This window comes from Larus michahellis, chromosome 22 (assembly GCF_964199755.1).
Source record: "Larus michahellis chromosome 22, bLarMic1.1, whole genome shotgun sequence".
NCBI lineage: Eukaryota > Metazoa > Chordata > Aves > Charadriiformes > Laridae > Larus > Larus michahellis.
This window is the reverse complement of record NC_133917.1, coordinates 4,378,712-4,396,495: the sequence shown is the minus strand read 5'-3', so window position 1 is coordinate 4,396,495 and position 17,784 is coordinate 4,378,712. Positions and strand designations below refer to the sequence as shown.

General features: G+C 62.6%; 1 protein-coding gene across 1 annotated transcript; it reads left to right on the top strand.

Annotated features, from left to right (window-relative positions):
- The first annotated feature begins 3,460 nt into the window (after nt 1-3,460).
- ENDOU (endonuclease, poly(U) specific) lies at nt 3,461-13,935 on the top strand. The gene is made up of 8 exons (XM_074564992.1): nt 3,461-3,649; nt 7,727-7,861; nt 10,134-10,305; nt 11,727-11,926; nt 12,207-12,320; nt 12,407-12,513; nt 12,909-13,051; nt 13,812-13,935. Exons 1-8 carry the CDS (start codon nt 3,601-3,603, stop codon nt 13,924-13,926), a joined length of 1,035 nt encoding a protein of 344 aa, XP_074421093.1. The 5' UTR covers nt 3,461-3,600; the 3' UTR covers nt 13,927-13,935.
- The last annotated feature ends 3,849 nt before the right edge of the window (nt 13,936-17,784 follow it).

Below are 17,784 nucleotides of genomic sequence, written 5' to 3'. Positions count from 1 at the left end.
CTGTGTTTTCCCAAGGAGCACGAGCGTGAAGGTCCAGCCCCACCAGCGATTCCCATGGAGGTGCGGAAGCCCCGAGACATCCCGAGCCTGAGGGAAAACCTGGGGAAATAGTCTGGAAAAGGTCAATGAGTCGGACGGGGGTGGTGCGGGGCGGGGGATGCGGAGAGGAGGATGGCGGGAGGGGATGGGGATGAAGCTGGGTGTTGGGCAGCCCAGCTTGTGGAAAGCTGCAAAGATAAGAGGGTGGATGGTCGCCTCCTCGAGCAAGATCCCGGGAAAAACCAGGGTGTGGACGAGGGTGTAGTGCAAGGGAGGAGAGACACCGGTGTTGTTGGGCACAGGGGCAAGCGTGGCCGCCTGAACTCCGAGGCCGGGGCTGGCTGCCGTGGGCTCAGCGTGAGCAATTCCCGTCTCCTCTCCTCGGCTCTAACGCAAGAGGGACACGGAGCCAGCCCTGCGGCGCTTGACTCACCCTGCGTGGGCGAGCAGCCTCCACGGGGTCACGGGGCTCGGTGACAGCCAGCGACGCCGTCCGTCTGTCAGCGGTGGGTGACCCCGGACACACCTCCCTGCACTTGTCCCTGCGACCGCCAACCGCCGGCCGGGACAAGGAGAAGCATGTTGTCCCCAGGGGCTCAGAGGGCTTCGGTGCCTGCGGGTCCAGCACCGCTGGAAGGTTGAGGTGGGAACAAGGCGTGCAGGACCAGGGGGGTGTGCGAGGGTGGCCGTGGGGTGTCCTCACACCCAGCCACCACCAGCTTCTGGAAGGTGTGGCTGAGGAACAGGGATAAAGGCGCCGTTCCCACACCTTTGCTGATGGAGCCGACGCTCCCAGTTAAGCCCAAGGCAAAAGGCATCGTCCTCCCCAGTGAGGCTGGGAAAGCAACCTTCTGCAAGAAGAGATGGGCTCCACCTCCACCATCCTCCATGGTGGGCACCCAGCCCCCTCATCAAGTGCTGCGGGACTCGCTCCATCTCCAGGTTCTGCGGCTCCTGCTCTTCCGGGGCATCCCAGAGGAGCAAGACGGATGCACCATGGCCGCAGCCAACCATCCGATGTCCAGCCCCACTGATGTGAGCTCCTCACCCCCCACAGAGCTCGAGGCACAGCCTGGAGTTGGAGAAACATGTGCTTGAGCCAGTTGATGGACTCAAAGAGCACAGGGTGACCCAAAGGCTGCTCTCGGGAAGGACGGGTCAGCAGGGTCACCAGCCCAGGTTGGAGGGTAGGAAATGACTAAGGGGTGAGAAAGAAGCCAAACCTGGTCCTTGTTACACCAAACCCGGCTCTCCAGTGCCAGCTAACGCGCCCCGGGGGGATTAAGGCTGTCGCAATGCTGCCGTGTTGGCAGGACGGGGCGCAGGCGGCTGCTGCCTGCTCTGCTGATGGAGGTTAGAAGTTGCCTCCCCTTGGCCCGGGTGGGGTTTGGAGGCGAGTTCTCACCTGCAGAGGTGGAGATGCACAAGGAGTGACCCCCTCCTTGGTGGGGAGACCCTGCCCTGGACCCGCTGTTTCTGGTGATGGAAGCATCGGGAGCGTGGCCACATGGCAGCCACGGTGGCAAGTAGCCCAGGAGAGACTGGGGCTGTTTACAGAAGCTCCTCCGGGCTGTTTACAGAAGCAGGAGCCTCCGGGTGAGGACTCTTCCCAGCATCACAGCTGGCCAAACCAGAGGGACACGGGCCACAAGGGACCAGCAGTATTGGGCCATCCCTGGGTCTGTCGCAGCGCACTGGTGACGAGGCGGAGAAGTGGCTGGTATAAATCATCTGGGCTTTGGGCAAGGCGTGTGATGAGGCTTCCTGAGAAACCACGTCACCGTGTGAGGAGAAGCCAGAAACCAGCCGGTGCCTGTGATGGACCCTCGGGTGCAGCACCAACGTCCGCTGTTGGTTTCTTCTTTATTTTCCTGGAAAGCCAAGGAAGGGCGATGCTTGCGGACAATACAACCCTGCTCCCTGACGGATGAGTTGAGGTTAGCCCATGTCCGGCCCTTGAGGGCCCGTGGCTGGGAAGAGACGGGCAGATGTGTGGAAGAGCTGAAATTCCCCAACACCCTCCAGCAGCAAAAACGGGTTGAGGAGGTTCCTTCCTCCTCGCCTCAGTGCGCTGCTCTCCATGCCAGAACAGGGAAACAGTTTTTAAACCAACCTCCAGGAGGATGGCGAGTTGCGTCTGGGTTATTGAGCATGGGAAGGAGGAGGAACTTCTTTACTTTGAGGGTGGCAGAGCCCTGGCACAGGCTGCCCAGGGAGGTGGTGGAGTCTCCAACTCTGGAGACATCCCAAACCCGCCTGGACGCATCCCTGTGCCACCTGCTGTGGGTGACCCTGCTCTGGCCGGGGGTTGGAGGAGATGATCTCCAGAGGTCCCTTCCCACCCTGTGATGATTCTCTGATTTCTCTGACGCGGTGTTGGGTGCTGCCCCGCCAGCGGCTGAGCTGGGCAGTGGCGGGATGAGGATGGAGATCGGCTCAGGGACGATTGCGATGCCCCTTTGAGAACGGGGAGGTTGAGCCACGGTTCAGAGGCAGCGTGAAGATGGGTGCTGGCCGATTCCAGTCTGGTCACCCCCGTGCCTCTGGGTGTACTGGTCAGCATGTACAACACACTCCAGGACTGGGAACCAGTAGGGAGCCAGGTGACCCCCAGGCCGCGGTAGCATGGAAAGCTGTCTCTCCTGTGGGATACACCAAAACACACACCGTCTGGGAACGGCTGCCACTGGGTTGTGCTGAATTGAGCCTCGGCTGGCGCTGCTGCGGGCAGGGAAGGGGCTGGTGGCCACGCCAGGCATGGGCTGAGCTCCCCCTCGGCGTGACCTGGGGCCATGGAGGCCCTGGAGAAGGGCAGCCCCACGCAGAGTGGGGATGGCCCAGCTCTGGGCTTGCCCCAGGAGCGAAGCCGCGCTGGGGTAGCCCACAAAACCTGCTCCCGGAGCAGCCTCGACGCCGAAGCCTGGCTTGTGGTCATGTCTCGGGGTTTCCTTGTGCTGCTGGAGGACCTGGAGGCTTCAACCCAGGCTGGTGTGCACACAGCCTCTGGAGACAGCAGCTGAGGATGGAGAGATCATTACCTCCAATTCACTGGGCAGCAGAAAGTTGCCCCCAGTTAGGACCGGTTGTATGGGAGCACGTGGCACGTGGAGGGACCAGGCTGTGGCACTGACCACCAGCTCGCATCTCGAATGGACCTGCCGGGCTCTGGGTGGGAAAAGGCCCCACTGAGAAGCTTTCCCCGAGCTCCTCAATCACCCCCGGGGGTCACGAACGCGTGGAGTGGAGCAACACCAGGATACTGGATATACCAGCCCTGCTCCCGCTCCAGGCAGCCTGTAATTAAGCCGTGCTCATAATGAGTTTTGGCAAAGTTTGGGTGCAGCTTGCCCGTGAAGTCCTTGGTGGCATCACGCTCCTCCCTCCCCTCCCCGCTCCTGAGGGACCCACATATAACAGGGAGGGCCAGGGAGCACCGTCATTCCCAACCTGCTCTCCGGGACGCTCCGGAACGCCCAGCCTGACGTCGACGGGAACGATGAAAACCTGGATCCTCCTTGTCGGGGCAGGAGTAGCCCTGGGCTGCGTGTCTGGCAGTGAGTAATGGAGCCTGGCTTTGGCAGAGGGGCTAAACCCGCCGGTGCATCCGATGGTAAGGGGCCAGCGCGGGGTGGCTGCAGACGGCGCCGAGGGCGCTGCCGTAAGCCAGCAGCTGGGCTGTACTGGGGCAACCGGTTCCTCGTGAGGTTGGATCCAGCAGAGCTTCGCAGGGGAAAGGGTGAGGGATGTTTGCGTGCTGGAGGGCTTCCCCGAGCTCCGGGGGACTCGGCGGTGAGGGTGGTTTATCCTTCTTGTTGATGGGTTGAGACGTCCCCTGGGTCTTCAGCCTTCTCCACTTGCTGCATCTTGCTGTGCTTCGGTCGTGCAAGCCCGCCTTCCTCTGGCTCCTCCATCCTCCCGCGCCGGGGGAAGGCGAAGGGAAGTATTTTTCTAATACCTTTTCCACAACCCCCACCGTCGCCGCCAGGAGCAGGCGGAGGAGCCAGTCGGGTGCGATGTGAAACCCAACAGCTCTGGTGTTTCGCCCTCCACGACCCTGCGGTTGTCAGGAGAGGAGACGGGCTGGGGGAGACGACCGAGAACCGCTCTGTCTTTAAGGCAGGTGCTGCCCCGAGGAGCGGCTTGTGGGCGTCAGGGTTTTGGCTCGGGCTTGGCCCGGGTCCCGTGCGTGATCCTGGTCAACTGGGTGCCTTCATTGCCGCCTTCCTGGACAAGATGTGAACTGGGATCTATCCGCGAGACGGGAGTTTCGCCACTTGTGAGGCTGCCAGCGGGCTGTAAGCTGGTGTTTCAGAAGCAGGTGACTCCCCTCAGGGCTCACGGTGAGGAGTTTTGCAAGGCCGGTGGCAGAAGAGGAGCTTCTCTCTGCTGCAAACCAGCCGTTGGGTTGCCTCGGCAGCGGGAGGATTTCAGGATATGTGATTCCGTGATTTGCCGTGGTCTCGTCTTGTTTAACACCAAGGGCCAAGTTATTCTTCCTTGAAGGAATAACTGGGTTTACCGCGGCTGGGAAGCTGGGCGGCTTGGCTGGCTTGTGTCCTGGGCTGTCCTTGGCACACACTTGGGACAAGAGGGATCAGAGCATCACCCCGATGGACCTGTCTGAGCTGTGGCACCTCCGCCGTGTAATAACCTCGCTTATCCTCGGCCAGGCAGCCAGTGGTGGGAGATTTTTGCCTCACGGATGGCTTGCACCCAGGGTTATCTGTGATTTCAGGAGCCAGGAGCGTGTAAATATATATTTGGGGAGCTCAGACCACCAACAGCTCTTTTGTTGCGGGTTAATTTGTCCTTCAAAACGGGCCCTTTTAGAGGCAGGGTTGATCTTCGGTTGGTGTTTGTGGAGCGCAGCGAGGTCTTGAGTCAGGGCAGGGAGTCGCGGGCGCCGCTCTGAGACGAGCCGTGGCTCGTGTCCGTGTGCGCACCCGGGCTGAGAGCCGCTGGGAGGGTCCATCACGTCTCGGCCGTTTCCCCCCACCTTGGCCCATGGAGCTGCTGAGGAAACAGCCCTGCGGTTTCTTGGTCAAGACTCTTTTTGGCGGAAAAAAAAAAAAAAAACAACCAAGTTTGTTCTTGTCCAAAAACCTGTGCTCGGGGGAGGGATGGATCTGGCTGAAGGGCTAAAAGTGGGAAAGAAATATTCGTCTGGCTTTGTGCAGCCAGAAAATATCCACGGGCTGGACCGGCCAAATATTGAGTGAGTATCTGGGCGCGGATGAGCTGTGCTGAGCACTTGCTGGCCGTGCTACGAAGATGCTGAGGGGACTGGAACATCTCTCTTGTGAGGAAAGGCTGAGGGATTTGGGTCTTTTTAGCGTGGAAAAAAGACAACTGAGGGGGGATCTTATAACTACTTAAAGCGTGGGTGTCAGGAGGATGGGGCCGGTCTTTTCTTGGTGATGCCCGGTGACAGGACAAGGGGTAATGGGCACAAACTTGAGCATGGGAAGTTCCACCTCAACATGAGGAGGAACTTCTTGACGTTGAGGGTGGCAGAGCCCTGGCAGAGGCTGCGCAGAGAGGTGGGGGAGTCTCCGTCTCTGGAGACATCCCAAACCCGCCTGGACGCGTCCCTGTGCCACCTGCTGTGGGTGACCCTGCTCTGGCCGGGGGTTGGAGGAGATGATCTCCAGAGGTCCCTTCCCACCCAGGCCAGTCTGGGATTTTGTGATTCTGTGTCCTCCTGCTCTGGCCACCGTCCCTTGGCTGCAGCCTTGCCGGCTCTCCCAGCAGCCCTTCTCTCCCCCAGAGCTCCAGCAGCCCCTCTAAACGTGACCGTGACGAGCGGCCGACTGTTCTGCAGCTCTTTAGGTTCATGCTCCTGCAGCTGCCCCCGCTGACCACGCTCCCGGTGTGGGGAGAAGCCTCGGTACCCCACAGCAGAGCCCCGAGGGCAACGCGGTGATGCTGAGCCTCCTCCGCAAGGCTCCGCCTGAGTCACCACGCACCCCGGTATCGGTGCTTTGCTGGGACACGCTCCGGCAGCACGTGCCCCAGGACTGGGATCGTCTCAGCGGTGACTTATGTGTGGGCAGTTTCTGCCTTGCACAATCCCTCCGGGACCTGCTGCTGGAAAACGAGCCTGGATGCGTGATTCAGGCTGACTTATCCCGACTGCCACTCCGGGAGTCAGAGGGATGCCGTCCTGGGGACAGGGATCTCGGCTCCCAACACCATCAGACCTCCAGACCTGGCTGTTGTGCTGAGCGGACTGGTGAGACTGGGGGTGTCTGGACCCACCACCCAAAGCGTGGGATGACCCTTCCCTCTGCAGCCTTTCCCAGTTCTCCCTGCATCGGTAAGAGGAAAAGTGGGACTAAAGCAGCACCAAGGGCAGGTGGCCACCAGGGTTGTCTCCTACTGACACCCCTCTTGCGATAAAGTGGATTTGCAGAAAAGGAGCCGGTGGTGAGAAGCCAAATGGGTGTCAGCAGTGTCCCCTTGCAGCACGGTCAACCAGCCTGGGCTGGGTTTGCTGGTGGGGCAAGGAGGTTCCTCCCCTCCCCTCAGCATGTGTGGGACCTGAGGGAGTTCCTCATGGTCCCCGAGGGGGTTCCTCATGGTCCCCCTCAGGGGGGGACCGTGGTTCCAATGTGGTTCTGAATCCACATTGCGGATGTGGTTCCAAAAAGCGCAAATAATTTGGGTAAAATGCCAGACGCCAGAGCAAGCGACGCGGTTGCCGAGAGAAGCCAGCAAGTGTGGCAGCGCTTGGAGGTCACTCTCATCGCTGCTGTGTCAGGATTTGCCCCGAGGGCGCGTTTCACCCGCTGGAGTTCAAGGCAGGAGGTGTTTAAGGTGTTGCGTGATTGCAGGGTTGCGAGGGAAAGCAACATCCTTTCTTCCAGGGATCCCTTTACAGGCTGGCAGCTGGGTTGGGACATGGCTTCTTGGCACGTCCTTGGAGATGGCCACCTTCCTGGCTGGAGCAAAGGGATGCCCGGAAAGCCGTGCCTGGGCTGTCTGCTGTCCCAGTCCTCCCATCAGGAGCTGAGGATAAGGCACCTTCCCTAAGCACACAGTCTCTGGGCTGTCTATTAATACAAACCCAACGTCTTGGTCCCCTACAGCCCCTCTTTGCTTGACGGCAAGTGTCCATCGTCCTTCTGAGACGTGCCGCTTGCTCTACGCAGAGCACAGCTTGAGTTGCTGCGTTATTTTTAGCTTTGCCGCCACGTGTAATAAAGCACACGCTCGACGACGCATTTATCATCTAAATAGCTGGGGAAGGAGTTCCCAGTTTTCCCGGCATTGCAGAAAGAGCGACGGTCGGGTTTGCAAATAAGGGTGTCTGGAATGTGGCACCACTCCCCCGGCCTGGAGACGGTGGGACCCGGGGCGCTCCTGCTCATCCTGGCATTAGAGCAGTGAATCAGAAGGAGCGATTAGTGCTGGGAAGCCAAGAATGCGTTTCCTGGTGTGAAGTGGCCCTGACGTGGTGGACGTCCACGGCCGAAGAGGAGTGACCCACGGACATGTGTCCTGAGGATTCAGCCCATCAAAATGTCACTCCAAAAACCCTGAATAGCCCCAGGGCAGGAGCCTGGTCCTTCAGGCTCTCCCAGGAGGGAGCATGGGCAGGAGGAAGGATGCTCCCGGGTCGCGGGGCGGCCGGGGCAGGGTGGTCGGTCCATCCTGAGGACCACCCTGTTGTTTCTCTCTCCCAAAGACCTGTACACGGCCCCTGACTCCTGCGAGGGACGCTGCCGGGAACCCTACAGCCCGGAGGACGAGTGCCACTGCAACCCCGAGTGCGAGCGGCACCGCAACTGCTGCGAGGATTACTACAGGCACTGCCGAGACGGTGAGCATCCCCGCTGCCGGGGGGCTCGGGAGGGCTGCTCCCCCCCAGAGCTCAGCGGGGGGTGGGGGGGCGCAAAGGGGTTGGTTGCAAGCCCGTGTCGATGTGCGTGCGTTATTGTTTGAGAAAACCACAATAATTTACTGTCATTAAGACAATTATACCGTCACGCGATGAGCCCTCCCCACCCGGGAAGGGGAAATGGGGAAAAACAAGGAAACACGAGGGTTGGAATATAAATAGAATTAATAGGATAAGAGTAAATAATTAACATTAATAACACTAGAGGACCAGTATTGACCCCGATACCAATATAAAATACCCAAGGATCATACCCGGCCTGTTCTACCAGAGGAAGCCGTGTGCTCCCCGCCAACGTGGGACCGTTGCGGGCGCTGCGGCCGCGGGAGGAAGGGAAGGGCTCGGGGCTCCGGCACCGGGGCGAGGAGTGCTCAGGATGGCAGCCATCAGGGGAGAGTGAGAGAGAACTCAGCAAACTCTCTGATTTCTCTGGAAAGTGCCGTCCATGGGATGGAATAACCCCAGTGGCAGCTTGGGGCGAGTGCCCGGGTCTCGCTCCTCCTCGTCCCCGCACCTCGAAAACACTGAGCCCTTGAAACCCGCCCCCCAGAGCTGGCGATAAAGTAAATATTTTCACCAATTCAGGCACTAGAGTCTTCTAAAAGCGCACTTTTCCCCGGGCATTAGAAGAGAAATCAGTCCCGTGTGGCTCAAAGCGGGGCAGTGCGGTCCCGGGCAGCCCCAGCCCGTGTCTCCATCACCCTGAGCCTCTTCTCCTTCCCTGCAGGCGGAGAATGGGCCGAGGACGCAGCTCGCACCCGCGGTGAGTATCTCCGCTCCTGAGCAGAGGCGATAAAGCACCCCCCCCCGGCTTCACCCCCCTCGCTCCTCCAGGGGTCGATGGCATCGGGGTGTCACGCCGGTTTCTGCCCCGTCCCTGCCCCATCGCCTGTGGCCCCACGCCACTGCGTGCGGCTGGGGAGCAGACGGTGCAGCGAGAGCCCCGGTGTCACCCGTTCACCGGCAGCGTTATCTCCCCGCGCTGGGGACGGGTGATGAGGGTGGGCACCGGGGCGAGCTGGTGTCTGCATCCCCTGGTCACAGCGCACCTGAAATGTGGGAGATGCAGGGGGGGGCTCAAAGAGCAGCATCGTGCCAAAGGAGGCGGAGGGGAGACCTTCTCGCTCTCTACAGCTCCCTGAAAGGAGGGGGTAGCCAGTGGGGGGTCAGTCTCTTCTCCCAAGGAACAGGCCATGGGACAAGAGGAAACAGCCTCAAGTTGCACCAGGGGACGTTTAGGATGGATGTTTGGAAAAATTTCTTCACCAAAAGGGTTACCAAACATCGGAACAGGCTGCCCAGGGCAGTGGTGGAGTCGCCATCCCTGGAGGTGTTTAAAAGCCGGGCAGACGCGGTGCTGAGGGATGTGGGTCGGTGGTGGTTTGGGCAGCATTGGGTTGATGGTTGGACTCCATGATCTGAAAGGCCCCTTCCAACCCAGGGAAGTGGTGGAATCGCCATAGAATCACGGAATGGTTTGGGTGGGAAGGGACCTTAAAGCCCACCCAGTGCCACCCCCTGCCCTGGGCAGGGACACCTCCCACCAGCCCAGGTTGCTCCAAGCCCCGTCCAACCTGGCCTTGAACCCCTCCAGGGATGGGGCAGCCACAGCTTCTCTGGGCAACCTGGGCCAGGGGCTCACCCCCCTCACAGCCAAGAATTTCTTCCCCAGATCTCATCTAAATCTCCTTCTTCCAGTTTAAAGCTGCTCCCCCTTGTCCCATGGCTCCAAGCCCTAAATGCCATCCCTGGAGGTGTTTAAAAGCTGGGCAGATGCAGCGCTGAGGGACGTGGGTCAGTGGTGGTTTGGGCAGCGTTGGGTTGATGGTTGGACTCGATGATCTGAAAGGTCCCTCCCAACCCAGAAGGTCCCACGATTCTATGATTCTACACCTGGGAGACAGGGACTGATGCTTCCCAGCTCCCCCAGTGCTTAGTGAAAGGCTCCCACGGCTGCAGCCCAGTGGCCAGCTCTTGTCCCCTGGGCGTGGGATCGGTGCGGGTTGGGACCCCCCCTGCCACCCCTGCACCCCTTGACCTGCTGTGCTGAGCGCCCGGCTCTCGCGGCGTCCCGGCATCATGACACCCCGCTGCAGCACCCACTGCCGCATCGCCCTCGCCTCTCCATGGGCAGCGGATCTGCAGCCCTGGGAGCTGCTGCCTGCCCTTGCCAGCCTCCCCCTTCTCCTTCCAGAGGGTTTCTCCAGCAGCCGGGATGCCATCACCGACGAGGAACTCCTGCAGGTCTCGGAGCAGCTTTACAAAGCGGATCACAACAAAGCCCGGCCCACCGACATCGCCATTAACCCCCAGTACCAAGCCTCCCCCGACGAGACGGATGACCAGGAGGACCGGTCCCCGCAGCCGTGAGTCTGCACCAGCGTCCCCGGGGGGTGGCCAGGGGCCACCACGGCAGAGCCCATCCAGTCAGGAAGGGCTGGTTTCGGAAGGGACCTCCGCTTCCCCATTGAGTGTAGGATCCGCTCGTTCTGGGCGTCATCTCAAGGCGTGTGGAGGCAAAGCAAGCTATCAAAAGCACTCAACATGGATTCACCAAGGGGGAATGATGTCTGACGAATCTGATAGCCTCCTGTGATGGTGTGACTGGATGGATAGATGAGGGCAGGGCGGTAGATGTGGTCTACCTTGACTTAAGCAAGGCGTTCGACACGGTCTCCCACAGCATCCTCATAGGGAAGATTAGGAAGAGTGGGTTAGATGAGTGGACAGTGGGGTGGATAGAGAACTGGCTGAAAGACGGAGCTCAGAGGGTCGTGATTAGGGGCACAGAGTCTAGTTGGAGGTCAGCGATGAGCGGTGTTCCCCAGGGGTCAGTGCTGGGCCCAGTCCTCTACAATGAATCAACGACCTGGATGAAGGGATAGAGCGCGCCCTTGGCAAGTTCGCCGATGACACAAAGCTGGGAGGGGTGGCTGACACACCGAAAGGCTGTGCCGCCATCCAGAGAGACCTGGACAGGCTGGAGAGTTGGGCAGAGAGGAACCTCATGGAATTCAACAAGGGCAAGCGCAGGGTGCTGCACCCGGGGAGGAATAACCCCCCCGGCAGCGGGACAGGTTGGGGGTGACCTGCTGGAGAGCAGCTGGGTGGCAAGAGACCTGGGAGTCCTGGGGGACAACGGGATGGCCACGAGCCAGCGATGGGCCCTGGTGGCCAAGAAGGCCAACGGCAGCCTGGGGGGGCATCAAGAAGAGCGTGGCCAGCAGGTGGAGGGAGGTCATCCTCCCCCTCGGCTCTGCCCTGGGGAGGCCACAGCTGGAGCGCTGGGTCCAGTTCTGGGCTCCCCGGGTCAAGAGGGACAGGGAACTGCTGGAGAGGGGACAGCAAAGGGCTACCAAGATGCTGAGGGGCTGGAACATCTCTCTGATGGAGAAAGGCTGAGGGATTTGGGGCTCTTCAGTCTGGAAAAAAGACGATGGAGGGGGGACCTTATCAACGCTCATAAATACTGAAAGGGGGGGTGGCAGGAGGATGGGGCCAGGCTCTTCTCAGTGGTGCCCGGGGACAGGACAAGGGGTAACGGGCACAGACTTGAGCATGGGAAGTTCCACCTCAACATGAGGAGGAACTTCTTGACGTTGAGGGTGGCAGAGCCCTGGCAGAGGCTGCCCAGGGAGGTGGGGGAGTCTCCGTCTCTGGAGACATCCCAAACCCGCCTGGACGCGTCCCTGTGCCACCTGCTGTGGGTGACCCTGCTCTGGCCGGGGCTTGGAGGAGATGATCTCCAGAGGTCTCTTCCCACCCTATGATTCTATAATTCTCCTAGGCTCTACAAATACGTCAATGAGGAGCTCTTCTCCAAACCCACCTATGCCAGCTTCATCAAACTGCTGGACAACTACCAGCGGGCCACCGGCAGGGAGGAGGACGTGACAGCCGAGGAGCTGAGGGAGCAGGACAACTTCCTCAGGGAGGTGATGAAAACCGAGCTCATGAAGAAACTCTTCGCCTTCCTCCACAAAAAAAGTTGAGTGTGGAGCAGGGGGAACGGGGCAGGTTGGGCACCCAAAGGGAGAGCCCTGGCAGGGTGGGAGGTGACCTGGGAGGGTGCAGACCAGAGCGGAACAGGAGAAGGCTCTCCAGAGCTGCCAGGACATGGGAGAATTGAGCTGGGCAAAGCTGCGTTGTTCCTGAGGGGTAGGACTGGGATAGGGCTGGGATAGGGCTGGGATAGGGCTGGGGGGACCCTGGCCCCATCCCAGGATCTGCTTCCACCTGGTGCCCCTCCGCGCCCCCTTCCCTGCAGACCGCTACGGCTCCGAGCAGGAGTTCGTCGCCGATTTGAAGGAGATGTGGTTCGGCCTCTACTCCAGAGGCGACGGCGAGCAGGACTCCAGCGGCTTCGAGCACGTCTTCTCAGGTAGAGCCACGACGGAGGGACGGGGCAGGGGGCCGGGCAACGCCAGGCTGCGGGGGGGCTCACCCCAGGGTCTCACTTGTGTTTAGGGGAGGTGAAAAAAGGGAAGGTGTCTGGATTTCACAACTGGATTCGGTTCTACCTGCTTGAAAAGCAGGGCGCCGTCAACTACTTCAGCCACAACTTCGAGGGGCCGGTAAGTGACGCCCACGGGTCGGCGGCCGGCGGCACCGCACCAGCCGGCAGCACCCTGAACCCGCCGCATCCCGAATGGGGAGAATCAGGAGGATCAGAGATGCTCACGTCTCCTCTGCCTCCGTGTGGGGACCCTGGGATGGAGGCACGGGAGGGTGGGAAGGTCCAAAAAAGATGACTGGATGGGCAAAAGGGGTTCCCAAAATCCATAAGCGAGAGATTTGAGGTTGGGGGGCTCTGTCTGGCGCCCACTCGGGTGAGCTGAAAGCTGCTCTGGATCTGCGTGTGGAGAGGGCGTGAGGATGCCCGGCTTCGTAGGCAGATGGGATTTGCTTGAATTCCCTGCCCTGCTGCACCCGGCGCCGGGGGCCTGATCCCCAAACCCCCTTTCTCTAGTGGGACACCTACCCCGACGTGCTGGGGCTGCAGTTCAGCTGGGACGGCTTCTACAAGGAGGTGGGCTCTGCCTTCATCGGCTCCAGCCCCGAGTTCGAATTTGGCCTCTACACGTTGTGCTTCATCGCGCGCCCCGGGAGGGCGTAAGTACCGCGTGTCTGTCTGCGTCCGTCCGTGTGTCCTCTGGCCCCGGGGCCAGCAGTGCCCTCCTGAGCCCCGTCCATGGCCGGGCCGGTCCCCGAGCCCCACACCGCCCTGGGGATGGAGCGGTGCTGGTGGGGGACACCCCGAGCGTCCTGGAGGTGCGGCTGTGGGGCTGAGGGATGGAGCAGTGCGTGTGTGCGGACACCGAGGGCACCCCAGGGACGAGACTGTGGGGCTGGGGATGGAGCAGCGCTCACCTGCAGGCACCGACGGCACCCCAGAGATGTGACTGTGGGGCTGGGGATGGAGCAGTGCATGTGTGTGGACACCAAGGACACCCCGGAGATGCAGCTGTGGGGCTGAGGGATGGAGCAGTGCGTGTGTGCGGACACCGAGGGCACCCCAGAGATGCAATTGAGGGGCTGAGGGATGGAGCAGCGCTCGTTTGCAGACACCGAGGACACCCCGGAGATGCAGCTGTGGGGCTGAGGGATGGGGCAGTGTGTGTGTGCGGACACCAAGGGCACCCCAGGGACAAGACTGTGGGGCTGAGGGATGGGGCAGTGTGTGTGTGCGGACACCGAGGGCACCCCAGAGACGCAATTGAGGGGCTGAGGGATGGAGCAGCGCTCGTCTGCGGACACCAAGGGCACCCCAGAGATGCGACTGTGGGGCTGAGGGATGGAGCAGCGCTGGTGTGCGGCCACCCAGAGCCCCCCAGGCTGGAGCAGGGCTGTGACACAGGCTGTGTCCCCACAGATGTCACCTGAGCCTGGGCGGCTACAGCCTGAGCATCCAGACCTACACCTGGACCAAGTCCACCTACGGCGACGGCAAGAAGTACATCGCCACCGCCTACGTGATCTCGTCCTGAGACTGGGAGATTGGGGGGGGGGGGTGACCGCAGCGCCACGCTGGGGGCCCTGGGCAGCCCCCCACACCGGGGGCCCGCGGCACTGGGCAGGATGGTCCTGCCGTGGGAGGAGGATGGCCATGCCCCGGGACCAGCGCAGGGCACCGGAGGGAGCCGGGCAGGACGGTGCTGGCCGTGCCCTGCGTGGAGGCAGCGAGGGGACGGAGGCAGCAGCCGCGGCACCCCCCCCAGTGCCACCGAGTGTCGTGTCCCCCAGTGGCACCAGAAGAGCAGGGGGAAGGGGGGGGGGGGGGGTCTGGCAGTGGAAAGTAGCACCCCCGAGAGAAATAAATACTGACCCTGGACGGAGAAGTGTTCGATGCCTGGGTGCTGGTCCCCCCCACCACCACTTCTGTGCCAGGGACAGGGCAGGGACTGGCCCAGGATGGGTGTTGGGACCCCCGGGTGCTGCCAGGGCCCCATCCAGCCCATGGGGTGTAACAGGGGGGAGCTGCACACCCTGCCCCTCTTGCTGCAGCCTGCAGCCCCGGAGCTCCCCAGTACGGCTAATGCAGGGGGGGACACGGACCAAAGCCTGTGCCTGCCGTGATGGTCCCCCCCCACCCCTCCAGGAGCCCTGTCCGGGGTCGGGGAGGGGGGGGGGGTGCAGCCCCCCATTCCCTGCAGGCAGGGGGTCCCCCAGCCGCAAGGCGGTGCGTGCAGCTCCCTCCGGCCTGGCCCCGTGGGACGGTACCCCACCGGGAGCTGGCTCTTTCGGGGATCTCAGGGCCAAGACCCCCCAGGACTGGGGCATTTTACCAAATCCAGCCCCTCACTGCCCTGGGGCTACTGGTGTGGGATACCAGAGAGGTGACGATACTGGGAAAAGCAAGCTCCTGCCAGCCAGGGTCAGTGCCACCATCTGTGCCACTTACCCCTCCGGCGTGGCACCCAAAACTTGTCCCCCTACCTTCCTTCATCCACCCCCCCCCCAGCTTCTCCAGATGCCACGGGCTCAACGTCACCCCCTGATGTCCCCGAGCTGCCCGTGGGTCCCCCCCCCAGGCTTTGCCCCACTCGGGGACCGAGGGGACAGCTGAGCGGCTGGGCCCCCGGGTCTCTGTCCCAGAGGCAGCGTCTCCTTGGGGGCCATCACAAGGAAATCAGGGTCTGCGGTGGGTGCATCCTCCTGCATCCTCCATCCTCGCCCAGCTGTGCTCTCCCCGGGGGCCACGGGCCCCCAGAGACCCCCCCGACCCCACACCCAGATCTGGGGCTGCTCGGGGCTCCAGGTGCTTTCCTCAGCATCGCGCTGGGAGGGGAGAAATCCAGAGCCCCTTTGGGCAGCGGGACCCCCAGGATGACACCCACCATAACCCCACTCACTGCCCCCCAGGCTGGTCCAGGGAAAGGATGTCTCATCCTCAGGAGGTGACAAGGACCCCTGCCAGCCCCATCCCTGCCTGACGATGCCAGCCCTAACAAGAGCTCCCCCGAGGCGCTGGGATCCCGTAATTTCCCCCATGCTCCGTCCCTTCTCCTGCTTCCCCCTCCCCAGATTTGGGTGGGCAGGACAGCCACCAGCTCCAGGCAGCCGCTTGCCCCAACTTTCTCCTGCCTGCACCCCCTGCGCTGGCTGGGCAGGCAGCAGCCGGGGTCCCAGGGTGGGGGGGACGCTGCGCAGTGGGTCCCAGGATGGAGGGGATGCACGTGGGTCCCAGGGTGGAGGGGATGCTGTGCAGTGGGTCCCAGGGTGCAGAAGATGCTCAGTGGGTCCCAGGGTGCAGGAGATGCTGCGTGGTAGGTGCCAGGGTGGACGAAATGCTCAGTGGGTCCCAGGGTGCAGGGGATGCTCAGTGGCTCCCAGGGTGCAGGAGATGCTGCGTGGTGGGTCCCAGGATGGAGGGGCTGCACAGTGGGTCCCAGGGTGGAGGGATGCTCAGTGGGTCCCAGGATGGAGGAGGTGCTCAGTGGGTCCCAGGGTGCTCAGTGGGTCCCAGGGTGCAGGGGATGCTCAGTGGGTCCCAGGGTGGAGGGATGCTCAGTGGGTCCCAGGGTGCAGGAGATGCTCAGTGGGTCCCAGGGTGGAGGGGATGCTCAGTGGGTCCCAGCATGGAGGGGATGCTCAGTGGGTCCCAGGGTGGAGGGATGCTCAGTGGGTCCCAGAATGGAGGGGATGCTCAGTGGGTCCCAGGGTGGAGGGATGCTCAGTGGGTCCCAGGGTGCAGGGGATGCTCAGTGGGTCCCAGAATGGAGGGGATGCTCAGTGGGTCCCAGGGTGCTCAGTGGGTCCCAGGGTGCAGGGGATGCTCAGTGGGTCCCAGGGTGCAGGGGAGGCTGCGCGGCAGCTCCCGGGCAGGAGCGGGGAGATTCGAGCTGCCTGACAGATGGCCGGCTGCAACAGTTCCCGGGGAAGGGGTGGGAGTCCCCGCACCATCTGCCAGGGGTCACAGGTGACCCCCAAACCCCGCCGCAGGGCGAGGGCGGGGGGGGAGGGCGGGGGGGGGGGCATGCCACAGCTTGATTTATAAAAATGCACTGGGAAAGTGGGGAAGGGGCGGTCTGGGGGGACTGGGGACTGGTGTGGGTTGGCTCCCTGCCATCGGGTCCCTTCCCGGCAGCGTGGGCATCGCTCCTCTCCCATGCCTGGGAGCTGGGGTGCGGCGGGGGCTGATTGCAGGAGCCATGTGGGGGGGTCAAGCTGCGGGTTCAAATGCTGCGGGGCAGCCCCGGGGCCCCGGCCAAGGCGGCTTGTGCCAGCTGGTAGATGCTCTCCCGGCAGGCGGTTCGCAAGGGGCAGATTGCACGGGGCAAGGCACGGCCCGGCTGCGGGACGAGGATGCTCCAGGCGCCTTCATCCTTGCTCCAGCCCATCCCGAAGCACCGGAGCTCTCCGGAGCTGGCGGGTGGGTGCTGCTCGTTGCGGGGCCGCATTGGCGCAGGACCCGGTTCCTCCTCCTGGTTCTGCATCCCTCATCCCTCATCCCTCTGCGCATCTCCCCACCAGCATCCCTGATGCCAAACCTCTCGTCTAGAAAGACCCCGGTGCCCCCAGGCATCACAGACAGTGCTGGTCCCCCACCCACAGGTCCCCTCTGCACCCCACAGTCGCCGCCAGCCCCATTCCCGGGGCTGGGAAGCTGCTTTTCCAGCACCCATTTCTGGAGTGAAGGGAGACAGAACCTCTCAGAGAAAGGCGCCGGGGTGGTGGGTGTAGCGCTGGGCGACCGGGCGGTTCTCGGAGACGCTCGGGTGACGCTGGGGAGCTGCTCTGCGCTTCATCCGCATCCAGAAGGAACCCCCCACCCCCACCCCCCCGCCCCCGGTTGCAGCAAGCCGGGGGGAGCAGCCAGGAGGGCTGAGGTGGGGTATCCGCTGCTCTGACGGACCCCCCGCCTGCATCAAGGTGGGAGGCAGCGGCCTGCCAAGGTCACACGCAGAGAGCCAGGCCGGGCGGAGCAGGGGAAATCCATCCACCCCGTACCCCAAACTCCCCGGCGGACGCACGCAGGGTCCTCCGCAGCGTCGTCCCCCCAGCTGAAGGACCCCCTGGTCTTCCCCGGGGGGCCAGCGCATCCCTCCGCATATTTCCACCCTGGGGTCCGGGCTCCCTTGGGCCGAGGGGAGCAGCGCGGGGTCGGGGGGGGGGGGGGTCCCTCCGGCTTCCCCCAAAGTGTGGGGAACTCAAACAAAATGAGCGGAGAAGAAAGGGAAGGGCAGGAGAGGGGTGGGGAGGAGGGGCAGGTGTCAGCAAGCTGCCTCCAGCCATCTGTTGCCAGCTCGGGGACTCCGGGCGCCCCCCCACACACACACACACCCCCCCCCAGCTCTGCGCCTGACGGGGACAACGCTCGCTCTCGGGGGGACACACAAACACAC

Bases quoted from the DNA above. Each gene is read 5' to 3' on its own strand.
- ENDOU (XM_074564992.1), top strand. From the start codon at position 3,601: ATGGAGCCTGGCTTTGGCAGAGGGGCTAAACCCGCCGGTGCATCCGAT. The intron at 3,650-7,726 runs GTAAGGGGCCAG...TCTCTCCCAAAG, and splicing joins ACCCGCCGGTGCATCCGATG to ACCTGTACACGGCCCCTGAC. The intron at 12,321-12,406 runs GTAGAGCCACGA...ACTTGTGTTTAG, and splicing joins CTTCGAGCACGTCTTCTCAG to GGGAGGTGAAAAAAGGGAAG.